Source organism: Microtus pennsylvanicus, chromosome 6 (genome assembly GCF_037038515.1).
Source record: "Microtus pennsylvanicus isolate mMicPen1 chromosome 6, mMicPen1.hap1, whole genome shotgun sequence".
NCBI classification, from domain to species: Eukaryota; Metazoa; Chordata; class Mammalia; order Rodentia; family Cricetidae; genus Microtus; species Microtus pennsylvanicus.
The window spans coordinates 45,470,922-45,481,515 of NC_134584.1; the positions used below are offsets into that span (position 1 = coordinate 45,470,922).

General features: G+C 44.6%; 1 protein-coding gene across 1 annotated transcript; it reads right to left on the reverse strand.

The window, feature by feature from the left end:
* Positions 1-4,126: 4,126 nt before the first annotated feature.
* Htr1a (5-hydroxytryptamine receptor 1A) lies at positions 4,127-8,642 on the reverse strand. The gene has a single exon (XM_075976121.1). It carries the CDS (start codon positions 7,971-7,973, stop codon positions 6,708-6,710), a length of 1,266 nt encoding a protein of 421 aa, XP_075832236.1. The 5' UTR covers positions 7,974-8,642; the 3' UTR covers positions 4,127-6,707.
* Between the last annotated feature and the right edge of the window lie 1,952 nt (positions 8,643-10,594).

Below are 10,594 nucleotides of genomic sequence, written 5' to 3' on the forward strand. Positions count from 1 at the left end.
AAGCCTTTGAAAGCATTATACTGAAAAAAAGAAGCTACTTTTAAGCTCCGTGTTATGATTCTGTTTGCATGAAACATACAGAATGGAAAACCTACAATTTTTCAGTCACTGTTTACACAGTGGCCATTTCTCCAAGCCTCAAAATTATACTCCTGAGAACTTTTGCAAGCCACCCCTAAGCAACTACAAAAAATAATAAAGAACTTTCTTCCCTTCTGCTTCAGCACCCTTTGATAATTCATGAGTTTTCCAGAATTACCTATCTAGTATAAATCTATTGTGATTTTGTTCTTGTTATTTGCTTTCTTCTTCCTAGAATAAGAATAACTCCTTCAAAGTATGTAACAGAGCCAGGACAGCCCCTGCTCCCACTGTTAGGGGTCCTACAAGAAGACCAAGTTACACAACTATAGCATATGCGCAGGGAGCCTGGATCAGTCCCATGTAAGCTCTGGTTGGTGGTTGTCTCTCTGAGCCCCTATGAGCTCAAATTTGTTGATTTGGTGGGTTTTTTTTTTCTTGTGGTGTCCTTGACCCCTCTGTTTCTCATTGTCCTTCTTCCCCCCTTCCTTAGGACCCTTTCCTCCTACTGGGTTGTCTCATCTAGCCTTAATAAGAGAAGAGGTACCTAGTCTTACTTCAACTTGATGTGCCATGAGTGGCTTATATCCTTGGGAGGCCTACCCTTTTCTTAAGAGAAAAGAGGAGGAATGGATGGGGGAATCTAGGGGGAGGGACTGGGAAGAGAGGAGGGATGGAGGGGAAACTGCAATAAGGCTAGGGAAATTTAATTAATTAATTAATTAAAATAAATAATAAAAAAATATCAATTTTCTTATACAAAGAGGCCCCAAAGAATACCCTTGTCCATTCTTTGAGTGAAGTCATAACAAACCGATGGCTGTCTATAACCCAGAAAAAGAAGTTCTCAACAGATACTGAACTTGCTGGAACCATGGATTTCTTAGCCTGTAGTACTGTGAGAAATGAATTTGCTATTCTTAAACTACTTGCTTTGTTAGTTATTTTGCTCTTGCAGCCCACAGAGTAATCTACAGGAAGTTGATTGGTAAGTGTGGCTAAGTGGATTGATTAAATACTTAAGCTTCATATGTTCTCCCTAACATGCCACCAGGCATGATATTTTACAGTTACTATTCCCGAAAGGTTTTTGTCCCTTGAAATTGTACCCACCACAAGAAAATGAGTAACATGTTCTACTGTCCAGATTTACAACAGTCAGGGAATCAATCCAACCAGTGTTCTGGGCGGTGGCATGCCTTGAGTACTCATCCAAACAACAGATTGTTCAAAGCTGTGACACAAATCAGTTCCTTTTCCAGCTGGCCCTTGCCATCTGGGCGAGTTCTGTTCACAGTGGACAGAGCCTTTTCACATTCTCAGAGGAAGCTACAAAGGTAGCCCTGACTTTCCTTCCTGTCATTTGCACAAATCTCCCACCAAAATATCCCATCAGAATCTCTCTCTCTGTCTCTTTCTCTCTCTCAGACAATAAATCCTGACAGTTTTTTTGATAACTTTTTCTGGTCATACTTGTTCCAGTCCTGTTTTCAGGCCCACACTGCAGGTCTTTGTTGCTTCACACCTACATCTGCACCGCTGAAATCATCTTCAAATATGACATACAACACCCTGTTCATTATTGCCACTTTCACTAACCAGAACTGCAGCTCTGCCTTATATGCTCCTTAGCATTGTTCTCTGTATCTAGACACTACACTGTAAAACTGCTTGTGAGGGTTTGTATGGGAAATGTCCTCAACAGAGTAGGTGGTTTGAAGAAGGAATGTCCCCAGTTGCCTAGGGCATGTGAGCACGTGTTTCCCAGTTGATGGCACTGCTGGAGCAGTGTTGGGAACCATGCTGGAGGAAGGGCATCACTAGGGGTGGGCTTCGAGGTTATTTATCTTTACCTACCACCATGTGCTCTTTCTGCTTTGTATTTTTGATCAAGCTTCTTGCTCTGCTCGTTGTATGATTCCTTCCATGATGGACTCTTATCCTTCTAGAACTATTAACCAACACTATTCTAGTTCCACGATGATCACTTTGGCAGTTCTAACAGGATTTAAATGGTATATTATATGCAGGAACAAAAACCACTTGACCAAATTTAATTGATCAATTAAACAAATTATATAATTAAAACCATTTCATTAGTGTGAAATGTTTTGTCATGCCCCGACCTTGTTGTCACCTTTTCTGCCCTTTCTCTGCTTCAAATATTTCCCTCATATCTAATCAGCCCCCATCTTTCTTCCTTTGAGTTCAGATTCATTGTCTCCCCCTCTCTTCATACGCCCTTCAGATTGTGGAACGGGATGATTTTCCTGCCTCTTTTTTGAAGTTCATCATATGTATAAGCCACCCTGGTGGCTAATCAAGGTCAAACAAGCCACTGAAAAATGTCGTCCCAGGTGCCTGCTTGCTAGGAACAGAAATCAGACTATTTAGTCACCTCTTCTTTTGTTGCTGTTTGTTTTTTTTTGTTGTTGTTGTTTTGTCTTTTGTTTCTGCTTTGCAAGGCAGGATTTTGCTATAGCTTTGGAGCCTGTTTTTGAACAAGCTCTTGTTGACCAGTCTCCAACTCACAGACATCTTCCTGCCTCTGCCTCCCAAGTGCTGGGATTAAAGGCATGTGACACCACCACCCAACTTAGTCACCTCTTAAAGAACACCTACTTGTTCATCCCAACTCCCACCTGCCCAGAACTTCATCCTGGAAAGATTTTCTCATACTTATTCTTCCCAGTGACCTCTTCCTCTGAATAGGGCCACACTCCTTCAGTTCACCCTGTTTAGAGAGCACTTTCATCTCTCCTGGGTGGGAATTTAGTCATAACAACTTACTTATACATACTCAACCTGGCTAAAGCTGTCTTCACTGCAATAATAGTTTATATTGTCTTGTGAGCCTATATTACCAAACAGGGGCTGACATGTGAGCACCGCTAGTCAGTTTCTGGGTCTTTCACCACTCCGGAAGTAACTGGAAACATTTCCCCCTCTGAGATGTAGAACTAACCTCTACAGATTTTCCTATAAAAAAGAAGGCCCATTGACACAGAAAGCAGTTGTCTCTATGACAGAAGTAAGGGCAGAGGAGAGAATAAGGGTGAGGAAAGGGGCTCTTCCAAACTCCAAAGATAAATGTGCAGAATTGGGCACTTTTTGCAAGCTCAGTGATAAAAATTTTCAGGTAAAAACTCCGAAAAGTTTTCATGTCTCAAGTGCTCCAACTTTTATACACACACACACACACACACACACACACACACACACATTCCATCTTGATTCAGGTTGCATGAAAATTCTGAGCATTTTTACAGGGGTCATAGTGGCCCTGACTTTTGTTTGCCCTTGATGTTAGCTGAGGTCTAACTGCAGTCATCAATCTGACACCAGAGAAGGTGTCCTGATAATTGGAGTAGGAAGAACAGAGCAGATGCATTATTTTTCACGCAGTGGTAAGTCTTACTCCTGGACCCAATGAGAAAAGAAAATGTCCCTTCACTTCTGTTTTGGGCAACAGCCCCATAACAATGAGCAGCTCCTTTGGAAAGCAGTGGTCATAGTCTTCTAGCTGGAGAGTAGAAGGGACACAAAGGAAGAATTTCAACCATGCTTTCCACTTGAAAAGGCAGTGATTTCCTGCTATTCATTCCCTTCATCCTGACCATGTTTCTGAGACAGACACCAGAAACTAATTTCAGATTCTAGTCATAGAAAAGTGCATGGTTTCATGCATGAAATAAATTATTATTTATAGAATGAAATTTAAGAAATAAAGGAAGGAGGGAGAGACTGAGAGAGAAATCACTTGTCCAAAAGTGGTGGTTTCTCTAAGTGTTAAATTTCTTACCTGAGAAAGCATGGTGGCACACATCTTTATTCCCAAACTCTGGAGCAGAGGCAAGGAGGTCTCTTCAGGTAAAGGCCAGTTTAGCTTACACAGAAAGTTCCAGGCTAGCAAGGGCTACATAGCTGGGCCCTGTCTAAAAACAAAAGCAGTTCCCTAACCTGAATCGTAAGATCAACTCTATTTTCACCTTTATTCTGTATTAATACAACTAACACAAATGGAGACACTGAATAAATAAAGATACATGGGTTACTGGTCTTTATTTCAGCATTGCCATTATTAAAGTCCTTTATTGTCACAAGGAAAAGTGAGGGCTAGTTTTTGTGCATGAGTATTTGACCTTAATACAAGTATTTTAAAATAAAACAAGCATCTGGGGTTCTTTAGAGCTGTGCAGCAGTTGCACTGATTTCTCTATTAATTGGAAATTATATTCCAGTTGGTGTTCCCTTTCCAGTCTTGTTTAAAGTCTTTTTCTCACGACAGCAGGAGCAAATACCACCCCACCCCCATCATAGCCAAACATTCCTATGGGGAAAAAATACAAATAACCAGAAGTTAAAAGACGTGGTTTCTGGTATAAGATCTGAAATTTGGGGGTCGATTTATTTCAAATAAAGAATCTGTTCTAAAAATAGTAAAATATACAGAAAAACAATTCGGTTGGTCATATACTCCTATTTAATTTTCATGTGCAAATGTTTTTTTTTAATTTGCAAACAAGTACTATTTGTACTGGAGAAGCGCCTTGTATCCTGTATTGTCTCCACAGACCCCCAGGAGCCAGCCTCTCACATGCAGACATCCAGCAGGCTTAAGGTCTGAAATGGTTCTTTTACAGTGTGATACCATCTCATTGCCTCTCTGGAGTAGAGCAAAAGACGCCAAGTAGAGGCTTTGTTCAGTTTGACAAACAAATCCTGGGCTTCGTGCCGTGTGACCCCTCAGTCCTTTCACCCTACTTATAAACACAAGGGAGACATCTCACCGACAATTTTGGCAATGAAAATATGCACCACGGTTTTTAAAATAGCAGGTGCAGACATCGGAAAGAAACAACTGAAGGGAAGGGAAATGAGAAAACTCCCTGTCATTACTGGGAAATGAAACCATTACTCAACAGAAAATTCGAACTTCAGACGTAACACAAACCTCTTGTTGCCCTCTCACGTAGCTGGGAATGTACATTCAAAGGAAGCACCAAAATAATTTTCCAGAAATAACTGCAGGGAGAGAACGCTTAAGCAAAAAACGCTCCACAAATTAAAAGGGCACAAACAAATCCGGTTTTCCCCACAGAACTCTGGGGTAGAAGAGCCAGGGATAAATTAATCCTCTAGATCCTGAGACTCCATGAAAAGCTCCCTCTAACTCATCCATCCTCTGAGGTCTCCTTTAGGTATCTGTCTCTGAGATCACAATCCTAAGTAATCGTGAAATGTTGAAACCCTTCAAATGAGAGCCCAGAATTCTGCTAATTTTGTATGCGCCCGGGATGTCTGGGAGAATAAATCCAGGCATTATTGGAATATACTTTCCTCGATCGAAATGGGGAGGAGGTGGATTGAGAAAATTTGCATCTTATGGTTAAAATTGCCCTTTTAGCTTCCTCGGGACATGCCTCGGGAGTTGGAAGCACTTCGGAGAGGTGTTGCTCTTTTCCTGTCTCCGCATGCCCCACACCCACACAGAGATTTCTAGGTCTCTTGCGGTTGGTGCAAGGTCTCCTCCTCCCTCTTACACAAACTCTACCAGCTCTACCAGTTCTCTACCAGCTCCTGAACTCTGTAGGCAAGGTGAGGCAGAGGAACTTGGATGCTGCAAACCTGGGGCTCTCTAGAGGAGGTCCCCGCCAGGAACCAAAGGGAGGGTGGGGCGCGTGCCGCATGCCATCCCTGGCATCTCAGCGTCCCCAGTTCGCCCTTCCTGGCCAGCAGTGAGCTCCTCCTGTAGTAGACACGTGGCCTTGCCCGAACTTATAGAAAGGCCAACAAAGTATACAAATAAAAGTCTGCCTGCAAACAGTCTGATTGTCAGTTTCTTTGGTGAGTGCTGACACCAAGAAGAGAAACCATCCACAAACCTTCCCGGCTCATCCCCACTGGCAAGGCTTCATACTTAAAAGTCCACTCCAACAGAAACCTTTACCACTTGATTTTGAATTCAAGAAAACACAGAAAGTGGGCACTGTGCAGGGGTTTGGGGAGTGGGCATATGTGCTACACAGCAAGGCAGGGATTTCCTGGGCACCATAGGCCAAAGTAGTCCCATCTGCTTTTTCAGAGCAGTAGTGAGTGCCTAGGAGCCAGACTCAAAGAAGAGGGTTGACACCCAAAGGGGAGTAGAGGCTTCTGAAGCAAGAGGGAGGGGCAAACAAGCAAAGTCTTGAGCCTCAAAGTTCCAGAGTAGGGCAAAGGGGTGGCAGTTCTCATGGAAGATGTCCATGCAGTTTATATTTTTTTCTGTTTGGATTTTCTACCTTGAACCACCGAGGTTTAATTTCAAAGAGGGAAAAGGTTATTGCAACTATCAAAACTGATCCTAGGGCCAAAGACCGAGCCAATAACTTTTCTCATGGACTCTAGGAGGCGGCTAGGGTTTCTGCAAAGAGCACTGTCCCCTTGAAAAGGATTAGAGAGAGCAAGATCTGAAAGCATGGGCCAAGAAGCTGCATATCATAAGAAAAGCAAGTTATCTTAGGTGTTGCTTCCAGGGCTGAGATACTGAATGAATGGGGAGGGTCCTGTAAACCCTCAGCCCACCCCGTCTTCCTCCTTTTCCATCAACACAATCACCACCATCATCGTCGTCATCATCATCATCATCAGCGGCAGAACTTGCACTTGATGATCTTCTTAAATGCGTTTTGAAAGTCCTTGTTGAAATAAGCATAAATAACGGGGTTGAGCAGGGAGTTGGAGTAGCCCAGCCAGTTGATTATGGCACCCAACAACGCAGGCATGTGGCAGCTGCTCTCACAGAAAGGCAGGACCAGAGCCACAATGAAAAAGGGCAGCCAGCAAAGAATGAAAGTGCCCATGATGATGCCCAGCGTCTTCACTGTCTTCCTCTCACGGGCCAGGGCCATCTTGCGCTTTGCCTCAGCATTCCGCTCATTTTTTCTCTCCAAACAAACAGGGGCATAAGACGTAGCCCCGGACTCGCGGGGCAGCGGCAGGTGCTCTTTGGAGTTACCCACTCGGTGCACCTCGATCACCTCCAGGGTGGCATCGTCGTCACCCTGCCTCACCGCACCATTAGCGCATGAAGCCCCCACAGCCTTGTTCTCAGAGCTGCACCTCCAGTCCCCACTACCTGGCTGTCCGTTCAGGCTCTTCTTGGGGGGCGGGGCTGACGATGTACTAAGACTGGCGCCCGCTCCCTTCTTTTCTACCTTCTTGACAGTCTTGCGGATCCGGAAGCGAGCGGCTCGAAAGATGCGCCCATAAAGAACCAACATGAGCAGCAGCGGGATATAGAAAGCTCCGAAAGTGGAGTAGATGGTGTAGCCGTGGTCCTTGCTGATGGTGCATGCGTCGGGGTCCGAGCGGTCTTCCGGGGTGCGCCAGCCGAGCATGGGCGGGATGGAGATGAGAAAGCCAATGAGCCAAGTGAGCGAGATCAGCGCAGCGGCGCGCCGGGGCGTCCTCTTGTTCACGTAGTCTATGGGGTCAGTGATTGCCCAGTACCTGTCTAGCGCGATGGCGCACAGGTGCAGGATGGACGAGGTGCAGCACAGCACATCCAGGGCGATAAACAGGTCACAGGTGACCTGGCCCAGAGTCCACTTGTTGAGCACCTGATACAGAGCAGCCATGGGCAGCACCAGCACTGACACCATGAGGTCGGTGACCGCCAAGGAGCCGATGAGATAGTTGGCCACATTCTGGAGGGAGCGCTCCAGGGCGATGGCAGCCACCACGCAGGCATTGCCGAGCACCGCGCAGAAAATGAGCGTGCCCAGAAGCAAAGAGGTGATCACTTGGTAGCTGAAGGTCACGTCGGAGATGTCAGTAACGTTGCCGCCTGTCCCGAAGGGCTCCTGGGACGATGTGGTGTTGTTGCCCTCCCCAAGACTGAACATATCCATGCCTGCCTGCACGCCCAGTGGGGTTGGAGAAGGGAGGGGGAAAGAGCTGCAAGGGGATCTCCCTCGCCCCTCCCCCTAGGGTCTTCCTTCTTTTCTGGGGAATTTCAGAGGGAGGGGATCAAGGGACTGTAGCGGGAAGTTCTTACAGCTCTGGCGAAGGCGTCTGAGAGGAGCAGCTTCCAGGCGCACTCTCTCGCTTGGCTCCCGCCGGTCCCGAGCGCTCAGAGGCTCCAGCTAGGAAACTGTAGTTGGGCTAAGAGCAGCTTCCAAATCTCTGGGTGGTGGAGATGTGGCTGGAACATCTGTTTCACGCTGTCCATTTCACTTTGTCGCTGCCCAACTAGCTGCGGGAGCTGGACTCCGCCGACTAGCAGTCAGTCTCCAATCTCAGATGTCTCGCATTCCAGAAACCCCATCCTCCGGGGTCACTCCGTGACCCTCATCTCCTAGTTCCTTCTCTCCCGCTCTCTCTCTAGACTTTGCCAGTTTTTTTTTTCTTTTTCCAGCCTCCTTCTCCCGGCTTCCTCCCACTTGCCTTTCCTTCAGTTCCCTTTTCCTTCTTACCTCTCTTTCTTTATTCCTCTATGTGTCGCTCAGACAGCTAGTCTCCCTTCCTCCCACGCTAGCCCCCACCACCACCCAACACTTCCCCAGCCCTGAGTGCCTCCTTCTTCTGGGTCCCCGCCCTCCTGTCCCTCTAGACAAGCGCCTTGAGTCGACACACTCAGAACTCACTTCATATACCCACTCCGATCCGCTAGTCAGACCAATATTTTCACAGATCAAACTCCGCCTCCTACCCTGCAAACTAGAGGGAGATGAAAAAAATCTTCCCCCACTACCCATTCCCTTTACTGTTGCCAACTTCTTAAATAGAGCCAGTTTCACCGTATGGTTACAGGAAAAGGGAACAGACACAGGAAGCCCGAAGGTTGGAAAGCTGGGCAGCCCTGGGTAACCCTCTAAATCACTAAGTTGAGAGTGCGGGTCTTCTCTTCTAATAATACGGGCTCATTTAACATCATAGTCTAGGATTCTTTCCTATTATCCTGTGGACCCGGGAAAGAAAAAAAATATTATAAAGGACACGTTAAAGGACAAAAGCTGATAAACAGCTGGGTCTCAAAGAGAAGATAAGAAACTCAAGTAGGTGTGTATTCTAAACACACACACGCACACGCGCGCACACAAACACACACACACACTTCTGCTGCCATTACTAGCGTCATTTCAATGATATTAACACCTCCCATAGCTTTGTAGCTATTAAATTTGGGGAAAGAAATGTTTGTCTGTGTGTTGTAAACAAGGACCTGCATTTCTTACGAACTTCGGACTTTAATCTCCCTTACCAGGCTGCAAATCTCCGGATAGCTTGGTGGAGACCCTTGTCTCTGGCAGCCATGCGTCTCTCTGAAATTGGGTTCAGCACCTGGGACAGTTCTATGCAATAAGGCTTGCTTATGCCGCCACCTTCCGGCAAGTGCTTCAGAGCGCCATCTAGAAACGCTTGTCTTAAAGAAATTAGCCGGTATCAAGGAAACCCAAAGACTCTAAGAGAAAGAATATTACAAAATGAAAAGCAACCATTAAATGCTGTCACTTTAAATACTTTCTTCAATAATTTCTTTTTTTCTTTTTCCTTGGCTTTTATACCTAGCGCCCTTTGAAAACTTGAGACACATATCAGTTCATAAATTCTATAGGAAAAAAAGTCCCTTTACAAGACGACCTACTTTTTGGACCTACTTTTGTGTTGCTACATCCTGAGTTACAGAAATCACATGTTTTCTTGGGGGAGGGTGACATCATAACCTTTTCCAATACTAAAAAAAAATGACAATACTAAAAGTAGAGACTTCTAGGAGTTTGTTTTGAACTTTTGGGGGAGGGTCACAAAAACAATCGTTCCCAATTGAACACAAAGAGTAGAAATTCCAATTCATCAGAATAAACACAACAAACTTATAAATTCTAATTACATATCTAAAGTGGAGAAGTGTAGAATGCAGTTCCCACAGCAGCCAGTTCTAGATAACAGTCAGAGCCACTACAAAGTTCAGTGGTTTTACTGCTGTGTTTAAGTCTGAGCTTTGGAATTAGAGTTTTGTGTTCTTAAGATCAAAAAGGAGAACAATCACTAAAGCATAAAAGAAAGTCTAGTTGAGCAGACATATACAATACAGGCAGTGTGCTTGGAGACAGATTGACCAGGACTCGGTTCCCACTCAATCATTTCAGCGTACCAAAACAACGAAGCTGCCATGGGTGGTGATTCATAAGAAACACTGAAAAAAGATTGATGAGTGCGCACAAAAGGCAGACTCTGAGAAACTCTTTGTAAACATGAGTACATGTCAGTTTTTTTAATAAAAAAATCTCTCACAAATACAGAATTAAATTGTTTATTTTAAAAAGTTGCAACGGAAGAGATTATAACAGACATTTAAAGTCCAAAAATTCCAAAGACAAAACTTTAAAAATGTTTTAAAGAGTACAGAGTAAAAGAAGAAACATGTATATTAAAAGAGAAAACATATCTTGATAAGAAAACTTATCAAGAACCAAAGTGAATATGAATTGTCAAATTTAGCATATGTAAATGTGTAACAAACATTCAA

What these genes read in the sequence shown, in the direction of transcription:
- Htr1a (XM_075976121.1), bottom strand. Translation starts at nt 7,973, where the DNA reads ATGGATATGTTCAGTCTTGGGGAGGGCAACAACACCACATCGTCCCAG.